The sequence below is a fragment of the Pleurodeles waltl genome, chromosome 2_2, assembly GCF_031143425.1.
Source record: "Pleurodeles waltl isolate 20211129_DDA chromosome 2_2, aPleWal1.hap1.20221129, whole genome shotgun sequence".
Classification (NCBI taxonomy): Eukaryota; Metazoa; Chordata; class Amphibia; order Caudata; family Salamandridae; genus Pleurodeles; species Pleurodeles waltl.
Window position 1 is genome coordinate 1,149,415,148 of NC_090439.1, and position 17,408 is coordinate 1,149,432,555.

At 43.7% G+C, this 17,408-nt stretch overlaps 1 protein-coding gene across 2 annotated transcripts in view; it reads left to right on the forward strand.

The window, feature by feature from the left end:
- The window catches only part of LOC138282984 (fucolectin-like), a 77,666-nt gene that overhangs the window by 23,850 nt on the left and 36,408 nt on the right, over positions 1 to 17,408 (forward strand). For both annotated transcript variants that reach the window (XM_069221074.1, XM_069221075.1), the window contains exon 3: positions 285 to 570. In XM_069221074.1, coding sequence (XP_069077175.1) covers positions 285 to 570 — 286 coding nt within the window. The remainder of the gene's footprint in view (positions 1 to 284; positions 571 to 17,408) is intronic.

Sequence of the window (17,408 nt, forward strand, 5' to 3'; positions counted from 1 at the left end):
ATCTGCTTATCACTGCACTGGATTTGACTCCAGTATAGTTTCCTAGTGAAGTATGTCACAACATTTGATGATGAAGTTTGGTTATTTTTTATTGGATGAACAGGTTTTGCACTGCATTCTAAATTGCCAGTTTGTATAATTGAATGGTAGTTTAGACTTCATCATAATACTCTCTGAATATTTATGGAAATAATACTAGGACATTTTGGTACATTTTGCCTGGGGATGGTGGGTTCTCCATCTCTCATTCTGAGTCCAGCCCTTGACGCCTTTCTTTCTTCCAGGAAAGAACCTGGCACCAGAAGGGAAGGCCCAGCAGAGCTCAACGCATACGAAGTTCAGGTGGGCCACAGCAAATCTCGCCATTGATGGAAACATCGACACAGATGCTAGGAGACTCTCCTGCAGTATAACTTCCATGCAGAAGGATCCCTGGTGGCAGCTGAACCTGTGGAGGATGATAAAAATAAAGGCCATCGTATTTTACGGCAGGACGAACTGCTGCGAAAACAGCTATATTGGGGCACAGATTCGTGTGGGCCTCGATATACCGGGACATGAGAGCCTTGTGTAAGTTTTTACAGTTTTTTTATGGTGCTCAATCATTTGTTCAATGTTAAGAAGCGACTGCTCATTCCATATCAACAAGGCATCAAATCAATGCCTTTCGATCATGGACGTCATTTAGGGGTTGCCAGTTGTGACCCCTAGCTTGCACTTTCCAACTCCTGTTACTGTCATGCGACACCTGGCCTCAGAGGTGACAAAATCAGTGCTGAAACACTGTAGCAGCTTGTATGTATGTATGTATGTATTAGTATTTATAAAGCGCATTCCGGCTGAGGCATAGAAGCGCTCAGAAAGTGAAGTGAGGTGCTGAAAGAGCAAAGGAGAATTCAGAGGGACTTAACGCAGAAAGAGCCAAGTGTTAACTAGCCTCCTAAAGGCCAGAAAGTTTTGTTCCTCCCTAAAAGACAGGGGAGGTGAATTCCAGCATTTGGGCGTAGTCACCTTAAATGCTTTATCACCCCATTTAGCTTTATAGGTGCGGGGTACCTGAGTACGGAATACTCCCATCGAACGAAGGTGCCGGTTGAGTCTGTACCAGCATAGCCGAGAAGACAGTTATTTAGAACCACTTCCATGTACTGCTTTAAAGGTCAAGCATAGAGTCTTAAAGGTAATACGTTTAGCCACTGGTAGCCAATGCAGTTGTTTTAAACTACTACTGGGGGAGGCCGAGTAAAGATGATTTAATATAGCCCGGGCAGCAGTGTTCTGAATCAGCTGAAGCTTCTTCAGTGATGTCTTATCTGGATTGAGCATCAAAGCATTGCAATAAAACAATTTAGAAATTACTAATACTAAATTCACTGTAACTCTCCATTCCCTTTGTAATAAAGGGAAGATCTTTTTCAGCATTTTCAATGTCCAAAAGCTGGTTTTAACAATATAATTAACATGCGACTTAAAGGAGAGACAGTTGTCAAAAGTGGCACCTAAATTTATTTTGGTCATAATAGGAGCCGGGAGAGGTCCACAGTCTATCGGCCACCAGCGAGAGTTCCACAGTTCCTTTCCAGATACAAAGCATAGAATTTAAGTTTTGTCACCATTTAATTTAAACCAATTTAGACTCATCCATCTGTTGACTGCTTGCATTAAAGCGAGCTGCCACTTCCTCCCAATTCTTATAAACTAGGATGATCAATTGGGTATCATCAGCATAGGAAATCGGCATAAAGCTGAAAGTCCGAATCAGTCTGGCTAAAGGAGCAACATATACATTGAATAAGGTGGGGCTAAGAGATGATCCTTGAGGGACACCACAGGGTAAGTGGTATGCAGAGGACTTAAGGTCGCCACAGCTCACTGTGATCAATCTGTCTTTCAAGAAGGATTCCAACGTCTTCAAAGCAACATCTCTAATCCCTGCTTGGTATAAGCAAGATATCATAATTTGAGGAGAGATGAGATCAAATGCTGCAGATAGGTCCAATAGAACTAATGTAGCCCCTTGTCCTTCATCCACCATTCTATGAATCGTATCAGATGTGGTAAAAAGTGCTGATTCTGTGCTATGTTCCTTCCTAAAGCCATGTTGAGAGGCATCTAATCCTCCTGAAACAGGTACAAAGTTGGCTAATTCCTTGTTGATGTGTTTCTCAAAAATCTTGGCCTTGAAAGGGAGTAGGAAAATGGGTTGTAGATTATTAAAATCTTGTCTAATTCCATCTGGTTTCTTTTTCAAAGGAATCACTGTAGCATCCTTCCATGATGGTGATAGACTCCAGAGGCAAGAGCCTCACAAAAAATCAGGGCTAGTGCTATCGAGACAGGATCCAGGACCAGTTGTAAGATAAAAGGGGGGCTAGGATCAGAGGGGGAGCCTGATTTAATTTCAAGCATTACGTTTTTTATTCTTTCAGGGAGTAATGGTTAAAAATTAGTTAATAGAGGGTGGTCGATATCTAAATCAGTGTTAACTGCATCAGAGCAACCATCTCTCTCATCAGAATGATTAAAGCTAGCATAAATTTGTAAAATTGTATTTCCAAAGGGAGTAGCCACCTTATTACAAAATTCCTGTGGGTTCTCCAACTCTAGAGGAGGAGAAGGAGTGGTCAGAGTGCTAATGACCTTAGGAGAAAATGATCTGTCCAGCTAAGTGGGGCATTGGTTAGAAACAGCTGATACTCAGAGCGGGCAAAAATCCTGTCTAACAAATGCCCAGCTATGTGGGTAGCTCATATAACTTTCAGCTCCCAATCTAGAGCTGCCTAAGATTTATTATTTCTTCAATATGAGGATTTTGAGTGTCATCGAAGTACATAATGGCTTTAGTTGACATAATTAAAGGCTCTAGAAAAGGTGGCCAATGCTGTAGAAAGTTTAAGAAAGTACCAGCTGGTCGATAGACTAACAATCCTTCAAGGAGTAAAACATTATTTTGATGAATTTTAAAGTACATAGCTTCACATATCTCAGAGGAGGGGATCGATCCATTCTATTGACATGTAAGATCTGACCTACAGATAACCGCTAATCCTCCTCCTCTGCCAGTTGTTCTATCCAATCTATGATATGCATATCCCAATGGAGTAGCCTCAATAAAATCAGGATTAGAGTCTGGTTTTGCCCAGGTTTCTCTTATAAAAAGGCAATCGGCGTTATATTGTCCAATTAATTCCGCAATTTCTGTTTTATGTTTAATGAAAGTGCGGGCATTTATCAAGGTGCATTTTAATGAGCCCCTAATACAGGTCCTATCCTTTATTTGCCTTTTACCCTAGCCGCCTCTAAGCTCTGGGGCGCATGAACCACCCAATTATACTGCTTGCAGCCCCATTCGATAAATTTATCTAAAACCATCTTGTGCTGGCAGGGGCTTTCTGCAAATGAAAGCAAACCTTGAGAGGAATAAGTAAGGTGATTTAAATTTGTCTGAAAATGGGCATAGTCCCCAGCCCCCGTGCCCGGTCGGGCGTGGACGGGCGCAGACGGGCTTGCCTTAGGCACGCCTTCATCCTTATGGGCGTCGTTTGGGGCTGCACTGTTTTCTTTCACCGTTTTTGTTACACTATTAGTAAATAATGCGTGTGTGTGTGTGTGTGTGCAATTGAAGGTCAAAGGTAATAGGATGTCATTTCCACTTCCCCTAACATTTTTGTGTAAATTTTGGTGCTTGTCACCTGCTCAAACACACTGTCTCCTTGCTAAAGGCTGCAAGGGCACTGTGGGTTCTACTTATTCATAGTCCATCCTGGTGTATTAGACTGTAAACAGGTTCAAGCTTGTTTTTTTTTGCTGATTTGTGCAGATACATACGGATAGAAAACAGCAAATTTCCTGTCAGTAAAACATATAGAAAATTGGGCTTCTTTTAAGTGACTACCCATGTTCTCATTTGTACATTCCAGACTGATTGCTATGCACATTGACAGCATGGGCAGTTAAAAAAACAGGATGAGACTTGCTTAAATAACTTCATATCTCAATGTAAGCTTCTGCTATAATGCTAATGTTTGCATGCAAGAGTATTGGTTTATTATATTTGACTGTCTAATGTGCTAAAATCCAACAGGCAAAAATGCATGAGTGCACATTTATTGGTTAAATAAGACATATATGATTTTTTAAATGAAATATGTATAAAACACCAAATAAATATGGATGATTAGCAAAACGGTGGCCTAAATAAATAATAATAAAACCAGACAATACATTTGGAAAAAAAACACCATAAAACTGTAAGTCTATATGTTGGCACAGACCTTATGTTTGCAGGTTAACTCTGAAGTCAAGAGAGGGTTTTCTTTGCTACGTGATCTTTGAACCCCTCTATTAGGCTGTACTCAGAGAAGTCATCATGATGAATCACCTAAACCGTTACACAAAAACCAAAGCAAGCATTTGGTGCAGTAGTAGACTGCCAGGCTGACATAAACAGGCTGGCAGAATGTGTATGAAACTAATAAAACATAACCATGCAAAACCAGCTTTAGATGACTTACACTGGCTCTCAATGGGATCAAACATTGATTTTAAAATATGGTGTGCTCTGCATAAGGCTTGTCGTCGTCCTCTCCAGTGTAAAGTGTGGTCCCTCTTTAAAGTGAATGAATAATCCAGAAACTCAGTAACAATCAAAATGTATTACAGGAAAATTACCTAGCACCAGATGAAGCCCATTGTTAAGGGCAGAGGGGCCCCACACCCCACATCATTCCGAGCAGGAAGAGTGTCTGTCAGGCTAAGCAAAGTCAGCCTAACAGACACAACTTATTGCTCGGTCAGGCAGCCAGAAGGTGTACATGAGCTAAATGAGGAGGCGCCTGGTGAACGTTGCTGTGCTGAAGGCTTCACAGCCAGATGGGTGTGACCTCCTCAGCCTGAGAAAGCGCTTGGAGGTCCTCTTTTTCAATGTTGAGTGTATGTGTTTGTGTGTGTGTGTATGTATGAATGTTGGAGCATTTGTATGTGCATGCATGCTGCAAATGGGTGTGTGTGTTTATATGTGTTGGGTGTGAGTATTTGTGTGCATATATGAAAGAGAGTGTGTGTTCCTTCCTCCCCTCTGCTACTCATTATGGACCTTCATTGCCCATGACCATATCTCTGATAGCAGCAGCTAGAAGTCTTCAAATGGTCTAGCTCAGAATGCTAGATGGCTTCTGGAACTGTCATGCCTCAGAGGGAGAACCAGCATGAGTACACATGCATCACACCTCTATCCTCATGCACAAATACTATTTGCAAAATTAACATGAGTGATCATATATGTTATATCAAACCTTAAAAGTTTCACTGTTTTCCACCTCATCATCAGCACAACCATTTATCAGCTCTGCCTGTTGCTTAAAAATGCAAACAAAGTTCAGCTTCTTCCACCAACCACTACCATCAAGAAGAACAGTACTGTTTTTTACTTTTGTCTCTTAAACTGTTGATGAAGATCTTGACATACCTTTCTGTACCTTCTTTAAATGTTTGATCAAACTCCAATCACTAATGTGCAGCTCGTCTGTTAGAAAGTCTTTCTTTGCATTAACATTTCACCTCATTACTTTTTGCTTCTGTGACTCATGGGACCTCAATTCATTAACTGCAACAATATGTTTATAGCTACCTTTGTTCCACAATCAGTTTGGAAACAAATGTGTGTGTAATTTTCTTTCCCTTATAAAAGTGAAAGAAGTTACCCACTGGTGGAATGAGGTGTTGTGTTATAGCTCCTCACCTCAGACTTTATGAAGTCCTGAACATTCAACCCTGAAGACAAAACTGTTACCGTTTGAATGCTTTATTTGACCAATATGTTGGCTCTCTCTACTAAACCACTGGATGAAGGAAAATAGAGAGTCACTTTGAAGCGTTGCACATCATGGGATTTAAGGAACATGAGCATGCGGTGTGATGGGAAATGTGTGCCCTTGTCTGTGACAGTTGTCTTAGGAGAACCTGTTTCCAGGGTTCTCCAATGTTTGTCTGAAAGGAGACATTCAGTACAACCATCAATCATGAACTTTACATTGTGCATTGATGGAAGGCCACCAGTAATATTACTTTATATGTTTATAGGTTTCCCTGGTGAGCTACACAAATGATGTCTTACCTCAACCCTTCAGGAGAAACAAAGAGATCATGGTGCATGATCATATCATTAACAGTGGATGAGTCAGTGGCTGCATGTGCAAAGTTCTTCAGTTCACATGACAGATTTCCACACTCTGGCTAACTATTGATTACCAAATATTTGACTTGACTGACTTTCTTATCATCAGAGTAAGTACTTTGTCACATCTGTTGTGTTATTTCCAGAGCACACTCTTCAATGACATCCAACTCATCATCAAGTGTTTCATTCCCAAATGCCATTCATGATAGACATTTGGCTCTAAAGTTTTTATCACCAAGCAAATGTTTAACCACAAAGTGATACTCTTATATTTTAGAGAGCAAACATACTAATCTTGCCGATGCTTTATGAGAACCACCACCATTGAGAATATGTACTAAAGGATTGTGGTCAGTACAGATTTCAAATTCACAACCCCAAATATAGTTTGAAAATGTTTGCACAGCCCAAAAAACATGCAAGCGCCTCTTGCTCTATGGTGCTATAGTTTGTTTTTGTCTGTCTTAATGTTTGGGAGGCAGAAGCAATATTATGCTCTCTTCTGGACACCTACTGACCAAGAATAGCCCCAAGACCAGGTAAACTGGCATCAAACATTTACAATTATCCTGAAATAGACTGAACGCTAAAGCCTCTTCAATTCATTTTTATAAATTCTCAAAAGTATTGTTCAGGTCCTCTGTTCATGTGTATTTCGCACCTTTCCTTAGCGGGGTTTTTTAAAGTTTCTACTGTCTGGGCATACCCAAGGGCAAAGCAAGCATAGTACTCTGCCAATCCTAAGAAAGAGCAGAGAGCATCTTTATCTTTTGGTGGAGCAGCATCCCAAATGGTTTTGATAAGAGAAAAGTTTGGCTTAATACCATGAGGAAACCATTTGCCCTAACTAATCAAGTTCCTGCTTGCCACATTTGCACTTGTAACATCTTATTTTCAACTCAGCATGAAAGAGTGTAGAAAACACTTTACTCATGATATGTTTCCCATTTTTTAGCAAAGATCAATATATCATCTCAATATGTCTGAACTCCTTTGCATCTCCCCAAACAAATTATTCTTAAAATTATCCATTAAAAGCCACTCGCCAAGTCTTAAAATCTCCTTTTATTACATATAAGACATCGTTACGGTAGGCATTGGGTAGCCCATAGTGTAGGGAGCTGTGTATTTAAAAGGTAGGATACTTTTAAGATTCACATGTACTGATAGTGAAAAACTCCTAAATTAATTTGTCACTACTGTAGGGGCTATTTCTCCCATAAAATAATATAGGGGATTCCTTATTACATTTAATACGCTGTAATATCCAATTGAAGACAGTAGCTATGTCATGGCTGGTATCTATGAAATTGTAACAATAAACCCTCTTCGATGATAAAGTCAGATATTTCATTACAATTTGGAAAATTTCACTTTTAGAAAGTTACAATTTTCCTGCCTTTGATGCTTTGTGCCTATAACCTGTCTTGGATCACATTACTGGGTGTAGCTGACATCTGGACCCAGACAGCCCACAATACAGGAATTGGGAATGCCTCAATGGGCCATCTGCTAGCAGGATGAGTGTGTGCAGCTGACCACAGTACCACTTACAACTGATTAGCCTGTGCTCTACCTTCACACAAAGACAATAACAACCCTGTATTGTCACTGCAGCCATCTTGGAGCCAGGGGAGTCAGGTAATTCCATGCACTTCAAAGAACCTTACCAGAACTTTCCGGAAGATGGCTACCAGGGTATAACAATAGGACATGTAGACCCACTCTTCAGTATACTTCTCAACATGTGGACATACTGTCAAGAAGACGGAGTGCTGTGCTTTTGGAAGGACTGCTACTCTGCTGGACTGCCACTCTGGAAGACAGTTGCACACTGAATTGCTGCCCTGTCTGTTTTTCTGCTCTGCCACCTTCTGCTTTGAGACAAGGACTAGATCTTCAAGTGTTGCAGGACCTCCAGAGTGACTTACAAGAGCTTGTTTGCCGGCCTCCAGTTAAGAACCACAGGGCCATAAAAGGCTTACTCTCCATCTTGAACCCACACCTGGACCCAACATGAGTGAGCCCTCAACCCCGAAGAGTTGAACCCTTAGTCCTGGACTCTTTTTTGTGGTACTAAAGGTGCCAAAATGACCACTTTCCAAAACTGAGGACAAAATTTGGCAAAAATCTGTTAAAAAAAAGTAGAAGGAGATGGGGACCAACCTGCATGCCAATCTGCCCAAGGTGCATTGCCTGTCAGATTGACTTTGCAACTACTCGAGCTATGTTTTTCTCTGCAGCAGCAAATCCTTTTTAGCGGTTCTTCGCCAAAGGAGTATCCAACCTCATGGAAGTGTCTTCAACTACAGTCTTTTGCCTTGCCCCGCTGGAGATTTCAGCTTCCATTTCAAAGACTAAGGGCCTGATTTATAGTTTGGCAGAGGGGTTACTCCATCACAACGGCGATAGATAATCATCCGTCGAAATATACATCCCATAGGATATAATGGGATTTATATTTCAGTGGATGGGATATTCTCCACCATTGTGACGGTGTAATCCCTCACTAAAATCTAAATCAGGCCCACAGTCCCAACGTAGATATCTTCACCGCAGCTTCAACCGAAGGCTGTCCAACAATGATGCTCCCTTCTCAGACACCTCCAGCAACTTTGCCCCGCTGAACTTTAACTTCATAGAAAATTTCTTTCAAGGATGTTTTAAGTCTGAAGGTAAGTCCTGACCAGGCCCAATGCACTTCTTGTATCCAAACTACTCTCCATCATGGTCATATTTTTGACTTTGAACTGCTCTTACTTGACTGGATGTCCATGGTTTATGCTAGTTTTCACTATCAACTTTAAAAATTAATTACTCCTGTTGGAATTTCGATGTTTTGGTGTCAAATATTTTGTTAACATGTACTATATTGTTTTTGAATTGGTTTGGGATTTTTTTGTTTTGTGTTTTCACTTTATTACTGTTTATGTGCTGCAATAAGATTTTACACATTGCTTCTAAGCTGAGAAGCCTCACTGGTTTTTGTGCCAAGCTACCCAGGGTTACTCACAGGTTAATATTGTGACTTTTCTGTGGCCCACCCTGCAAGGGATTATTGTTGTTGCTTGACCAGGGCTTGCACCCCAGTCAACCAACATTCCAATTTCTCACAGGACCCGATCCAGCATTACCCTTTGAAAGGTTTTAATTGATAGCAGTACTATTTCTGCTGTGAAGGGATTGGTTTGCTCCTACAGAGGGCACCTTGTTGGGTATAGAGCACTATGTAGTAGTCTGCAAAGGCCTGTGTGATCTCTGCCACTTTATGCAATCTTTGACCCATATGGTCTGGATGCCATCATTGTGGTGGCCAACCCAGAAGCAACATTTAAAATGTCACCTCCCCCTCTAGTAGACCCTTCTAGTTGAGGCTATACAGTGCCCAGTGGGTCTTTTCCAGGGATTTTTACCTCAATAATGCTCCATGAAGTTTAAGCTGATGAAACAGGCCAAGATGGTGGTTGAGACGGTCAAGTTGTAAAGGTCTCTGTAGTGGCCGCACACCAGCTTGCATCTTGCAATGAATACAGTACTGAACCCACTCAGGTGGCTTGGGGGTTTCCCTTCTTTGCTGGATCCTTTCCCTGCCAGTCGGGGCTGGCCAAACCAACAGCAGGGCAAGGAAGAGCATCAGAAAATGAGGTTCTGACCGTGGATGAAACCAGAGGCTCAACTGCTGCAGAGATGGTGGTCAAGGCGAGAGGCAGAGTCTCAGAGGCACCCATAAGTTGTCTCTGCTGTTGCTGACTCCATCTTTCCTGAGGCTACCACATACCAGATAAAGCTGGCAAGATCCACAGTGGATCACAGGGAGGGTGGTATGGTGATGACATAAGTGGAACTGGAGACTCAGGACCTATCACTCAATGAGCAGGCCAATGAGGAGGATGGTACGTGCCACTGGATGGGTCAGAAGGCCCGCCCCCTTTTCCATTTGAGAAGATAGGAAGACCAGCATGGAATGGGCAAAATGGGGTAGAAGAGCAACCATTGGAAGTCCCCATAGGTGTGAGGCATTCCCCAGAACCTGCCAACTCACACTGTGAATGTGGTCTGTGGTAAGTGTGTGAAGGAGGCCTTGATGTTGGGCACCATGGATTGAAAAGGTCATCCACCTCTGGTGACCACGGGCGCTCAGGGAGCCCCACGTCAGAGGAAGGGCTTGCCTAATGAGACATAGACTTCTCCGTTCAGATGCCTCTGGAGCATAGTGAAACATGCAACCCCAAATGGGACAGCAATGTGGAACTGGTCTCCATCCCTCTGTTTACAGCCCCTACAGGGTCTTTTGAATATGGCCATTAACCAAGTCAAATCAGGTCCAACAGGTTAATTTCAGAAACTACTGTCAGGGATGTTAAAACATCATTAGAGCCTAAAAAAAGATGCCACGGCAAGCTAAATGCAACTTGATGCACTGCATAAAGACCAAATTCCAGGTGCACATCAAGACCATACAGGAGGGCACAAAGGAATTTGAGCATTTTTTTTATACTTGAGATGCAATAAAACAATGAAGTTCATTCTTTGGAAAAAGGAATCTGAGCATAGTAACAAGGCCATAAATCTGAACACCTGGTAAATGTACAGGTGCTTCTCAACCTTGCATGGACATAGTATAGGCCAGTAGGTAACATGCCCAGATGTCCGGCATGGGGAATGTGTGATCATCGTGTGCAGTGTGTGTGTAGTGTGTTCTGATTGGCTGTGTGTTCCTAATCTCATGTGGCATCTAACTTTCTGGTGTTTTGGGAGCAAGCACCCATCCGGACAAATGTGTTTTACTGGGGGACAATTTCCTAGGACCTTTGTGATATTGCTGCCTATCTGAAGTATCGATCTGGGTCTTTCCTGTTTGGTGCATTTGTCTATCACCCCACTTATGATCTGTCAATCAGTTGTTTCAGGCTTAGTTTGCAGGGCCTGCTGTGGTACTTCCGCTCAGGTTTGATGGGTTTTTTTTGGGGGCTTCTTTTGCGGGTTGAGTACATTCTTTGAAAAAAAGAATCTGGGTCTAGTCATGTGGCCATAAATCCAATCATCTGATAAAGTGTACAGGTGGGTCTCGACCTTGCGTGGATGTAGTGTGGGCCAGTAAGTAAGATGTGTCAATGTCTGGCATTAGAAGCATGTGCTCACTGTGTGTAGTGTGTGTGGTGTGTTCTGATTGGCTGTGTCTTCCGGTTGTATAGGACATTTGTGGTGTTGCTGTCCAAATAGGGATCACAAATCCTCATCAGGGTAATTCACTCAATTCAAATTATCCTGTTCCCACCCTTTGGTAGCTAGGCACGGAGCAGTCAGGCTTAACTTTAGAAGGCAATGTGTAAAGTATTTGTGCAATAAATCATGTAATAACACAGTGAGAACACCACAAAAGGACACCACACAGGTTTAGAAAAATATGAGATAGTTATCTGGTTAAATTATGGTCAAAACGATCAAGATTTAATAATCACAAGTTGAAATATCACTTTTATCATGATAAGAAGAGTCTAAGTTCTTGAAAGCAAAAGTTGTCTCTTGCAAGCACAAAGTACATGGTTTGCGTCAAAATTACACGCACAAAGACCGCAGAGGAGGAGATGCGTGGAAAAAGGTAGGTATGCATCGGATTTCTGGGTGCACACAGGTGAAGCGTTGATTCTTTTCATTTGCATCAAATTCCGGCACACAGGCTTGAATTCTCTTTGCGATGTGGGGTCTTTTGACGCCCAGGGACGATGCGTGGAAATCCTGAGTGTGCAGGACAAAGTCACAACTGTTGCGTTGATGTGGGCGATGCAACAGAGTTTCTGTTGCAGGGCTGGTGCGACATTGATTCCTCTTGCAGGAAGTCAGGCTGTGTCGTTCTGGCTCGGCAATGTGTCGATCCGGTGGGCTGTGCTTCGAAGTTCCGGTCGCAACGCTGGTGCTCCATCACTCTCCACTCGGGAGCCAGGCTGCATTGTTCCAGTTTGGCGATGCAGTTATTCTCTCATCGCTGGGCAGGCTGTGCATTGACTCCCGCAGGCTGTGCATCCATTTTCACAGCACAAGGAGTTTCTTTGCTGAGATTAGGGCCCTCGTTACAACCCTGATGATCGCTGTTAAAGCGGCGGTAATACCGCCAACCGGCCGGCAATAAAAACAATGGGATCCCGACCACGGCGGAAACCGCCAACACAGACAGCCACTTTAACACTCCGAACACCACAGCGGTAGCAACAAAAAACGTGGCGGTCATCGCCAACAGACAGGCTGAAGACAATGTACTGCCCACCACATTACAACCCGCCTATCAGCCAGCTCTTCCGGGGCGGTACCAACGCCATCAAAAGCACAGCGGAAACAGTGTTTGGAAGGGAAACCACTCAACACTCAACCAAGATCCAGGATGCCACATAGCCCGAGCTGCAGGTCCTGCCAATGCTTCTCTACCTCATCTTCTACCAGGAACACCAAAGACGGCGCCGATGACGAAGGTGAGTACTGAACCTAGTACACAGGAGGGAGGGGTTAAAAGAGTGACACACTCACGCAACACCCACACCCTCACCCACAATACCATACACACAAACAGATCCAACAACATTACGGATACACCCCGTAACCCCTGGAAGAACGCAAGAACAAAAGGAATTGAGTCAAACCAGTAATATTTTAGAAATAGGCAGATATACTATAGAATTTGAAAAACAGTATTTACACAAATATACAACATGTACAGAAGTCCGTACATTGTCCTTCACAAATGATCGTGGGCCACTAGGCCAAAAATCATGGGCCAAGCCCAAAGTGACTCCTGCCTCAATACAGAGAGAACAATGCAGGGGCAACAGCAGGTGGACCTAGCAACAATGGAGAACAGACACATTGTCATTACCTACAGACTTGATCGTGCTACAATCCAAGAACTGTGTGCCCAATTGGAGCCAGACCTGATGTCTGCTATCTGCCAATCCACAGGTATCCCCCCTCTAGTGCAGCCCTCTAGTGCAGGTCCTGTCAGTGCTCCATTTCCTGGCAAGTGGTTCCTTCCAAACAACAGTGGCCATGGCATCAGGGATGTATATATAATTAGGCCTATCTGCCCACAGGGGGTGCAGAAATGCCCACTAGACACTAGGGAATTTCATGTTTTTTAAATTTACATGAGGGAAGCGGCCCCTTGGGCAAGTGTTGCTCCCTAGGGGGGCAAATCATTTTTAGGTCATTTCTGCCTCCCTGGGGGCAGATAGGCCTAAAATAATTAGGCCGATCTGCCCCCAGGGGGGCAGAAATGCCCACTAGACACCAGGGATTCCCCCACAATTTCGACATGTTTTTGGCTCTTCCCTGTCACAAACACTTGTGAGGTATCATTTTTACCGGAAGACTAAGGGGAACGTTGGGTGGTAGGAAATTTGTCCCAGTGCGGTGATCCCACACCAAAATGTGGGAACAATGTGATTTTATCGCTGAATTTGAGGATTGCAGAGGATTCTGGGTAAGAAAACATTGGGGGATCCACGCAAGTCACACCTCCCTTGAATCCTTTGGGTGTCTAGTTTTCAGAAATGTCTGTGTTTGGTAGGTTTCCCTAGATGGCTGCTGAGCCCAAGACCAAAAACACAGGTTTCCCCCCCCCCCACAAGAACAGGTAGTTTTCTATTTGATAATTTTGATGTGTCCAGATAGTGTTTTGGGGCATTTCCTGTCGCGAGCACTAGGCCTACCCACACAAGTGAGGTACCATTCTTTTTGGGAGACTTGGAGGAATGCTGGGTGAAAGGAAATTTGTGGCTCCTCTCAGATTCCAGAACTGTCTGTCACCGAAATGTTAGGAAAAAGTGTTTTTTTAGCCACAGTTTGAGGTTTGCAAAGGATTCTGGGTAACAGAACCTGGTGAGAGCCCCACAAGTCACCCCATCTTGGATTACCCCAGGTCTCTAGTTGTCAGAAATGCACAGGTTTGGTAGGTTTCCCTAAGTGGCGGCTGAGCTAGAGGCCAAAATCCACAGGTAGGCACTTTGCAAAAAACACCTCTGTTTTCTTAGAGAAAATGTGATGTGTCCACTTTGTGTTTTGCGGCATTTCCTGCATGGGCACTAGGCCTACCCACACAAGTGAGGTACCATTTTTATCGGGAGACTTGGGGGAACGCTGGGTGGAAGGAAATTTGTGGCTCCTCTCAGATTCCAGAACTTTCTGTCACCGAAATGTAAGGAAAAATGTTTTTTTAGCCACATTTTGATGTTTGCAAAGGATTCTGGGTAGCAGACCCTGGTGAGAGCCCACAAGTCACCCCATCTTGGATTCCCCTAGGTCTCTAGTTTTCAAAAATGCACAGGTTTGTTAGGTTTCCCTAGGAGGCGGCTGAGCTAGAGGCCAAAATCCAAAGGTAGGCACTTTGCAAAAAAAACTTCTGTTTTCTTTGAGAAAATGTGATGTGTCCACTTTGTATTTTGGGGCATTTCCTGTCGCAGGCACTAGGCCTACCCACACAAGTGAAGTACCATTTTTATCGGGAGACTTGGGGGAACATAGAATAGCAAAACAAGTGATACTGCCCGTTGTCTTTCTCTACATTTTTTCCTCCCAAATATAAGACAGTGTGTAAAAAAGACGTCTTTTTGAGAAATTCCTTGTAATTCACATGCTAGTATGGGCACCCCAGAATTCAGAGATGTGCAAATAACCACTGCTCTTCAGCACCTTATCTCGTGCCCATTTTGGAAATACAAAGGTTTTCTTGATACCTATTTTTCACTCTTTATATTTCAGCAAATGAATTGCTGCATACCCAGTTTAGAATGAAAATCCACTGCAAGGTGCAGCTCATTTATTTGCTCTGGGTACCTAGGGTTCTTGATGAACCTACAAGCCCAATATATCCCCACAAACAGAGGAGTCCAGCAGACGTAACGTTATATTGCTTTCAAAAATATGACATTGCAGGGAAAAGTTACAAAGTAAAACATAGAGAAAAATGGCTGCTTTTTCACCTCAATTTCAATATTTGTTTTATTTCAGTTGTTACTTTCTGTAGGAAACCCTTGTAGGATCTACACAAATCACCTATTGCTGGATTCAGAATTTTGTCTATTGTTCAGAAATGTTTAGGTTTCTGGGATCCAGCATTGGTTTCACACCCATTTCTGTCACTGACTGGAAGGAGGCTAAAAGCACAAAAAATCGTAAAAATGGGGTATGTCCCAGTAAAATGCCAAAATTGTGTTGAAAAATTGGATTTTCTGATTTTCCTGTTCCTGAAAGCTGGGAAGCTGGTGATTTTAGCACTGCAAACTCTTTGTTGATGCCAATTTCAGGGAAAAAAAACACAAGCCTTCTTCTGCAGCCCTTTTTTCTATTTTTTTTTTTTTAATTACATTTTTACAGTATTTTGGTTAATTTCTTGGTCTCCTTCAGGCGAACCCACAAAGTCTGAGTACCTCTAGAATCCCTAGGATGTTGGAAAAAGAGGACGCAAATTTGGCGTGGGTAGCTTATGTGGACAAAATGTTATGAGGGCCTAAGCGCGCCCTGCCCTAAATAGCCAAAAAAAGGCCTGGCACCTGAGGGGGAAAAGGCCTGGCAGCGAAGGGGTTAAACACATGCGCAGCTACATCGTGTTCCCCCAGGTGGAGGATTTGGCCCCAGTGAAAGCTGACTTTTATGCCCTGGGACAAATCCCCAACATCATTGGTGCCATTGATGGTACACATGTGGCATTTGTTCCCCCCCCCCCTCGGAGAAATGAACACGTTTACAGGAATAGAAAAACCTATCACTCAATGAATGTCCAGATCGTGTGTTTGGCGGACCAGTACATCTCCCATGTGAATGCCAAATTTCCTGGCTCTGTGCATGATGCCTATATCTTGAGGAATAGCAGCATCCCATACGTGATGGGCCAACTCCAGAGGCACCGGGTGTGGCTAATAGGTGAGCCAAAGGTCCCCACAAGGTACAAGTAGGTGTCTGGGTATGGGGTTGTCCCTAAGGGTTAGTGTGTGTCTCACAGTTGTCCCTCGATATTTGCAGGTGATTCTGGTTACCCCAACCTCTCATGGCTACTGACCCCAGTGAGGAATGCCAGGACAAAGGCAGAGGAACGTTACAATGAGGCACATGGGCATACAAGGAGGATTATAGAAATAACATTTGGCATCCTGAAGGCCAGGTTCCGGTGCCTCCATCTGACAGGTGGATTCCTGTACTACTCACCCAAGAAGGTGTGCCAGATCATCGTTGCATGTTGCACAACCTGGCCTTGACACGCCAGGTGCCTTTTCAGCGGCAGGAAGAGCCTGGAGATTGTCTTGTGGCAGCGGTGGAGCCTGTGGACAGTGAGGAAGAGGAGGCAGAGGAAGAAGATGTTGACAACAGAACCAATATTATTCAGCAGTAGTTCCAGTGACACACAGAAAAGACACTGTAACTTCACTTAACATTTCAGTTATCTGTTGGACATTGTACAAGGCAGCCTGTTTTCCCATGTATATGGCCACTGACTGTACCCTTTAGCATCTCCATTTTCAGATCTCTGTGCCCCACTCTGGCTCCTGCTTTGTGTACTGCTGCCCACCAGAGGTCATCCTAAAGTATATTTCACAGTGCTTTTGAGTTGCAATGATTTGATAATGTTGTACTAATACATATTTGAATCATTTGACAGACTCCAGATTGGTATTTGTTCTAAGGGTGTTTATTTAGGTGCTCATAAGTAGAGGGGGTGGTGCAAGGGGCTGGGCTGATGGTGGCAGGAAGTTTAGGATAGAGTCCAGTCTTTTGGTATCACAGGTAAATTGTCCAATGGGACATACGAAGGGGAGTAATGGCAGTTCAAGGTGGACAAGGTGACAGTTTGAGACACAAGGGTGACAATCAGAAGAGTCTTATTTCCTGGCGGGGGTCTTGGCAATGTCCTCTGTCTTCTGCCTTGATTGCAGGGAAAGTTTGTGGGATGGTTCTCCTTCTGCAGGGGGTGGGGTGCTGGTAGCCTGTTGGTCCTGTGGCGGGGCATCCTGACCACTAGCACCGGCAGAGGTGGAAGGCTGTTCGTCAGTTTGGCTAGTGTCAGGCGCCCGTTGTTGTACCACTGCCTTCCTCATGGTCTTGCCCATGTCTGCCAGCACCCCTGCAAGGGTGAACAGGATGGTGTATATTTTTGTTAGGTCCTCCCTGATCCCCAGGTGCTTTCCCTCCTGCAGCCGCTGGGTCTCCTGCAGCTTGGCCAGTATCTGGCCCATTGTCTCCTGGGAAT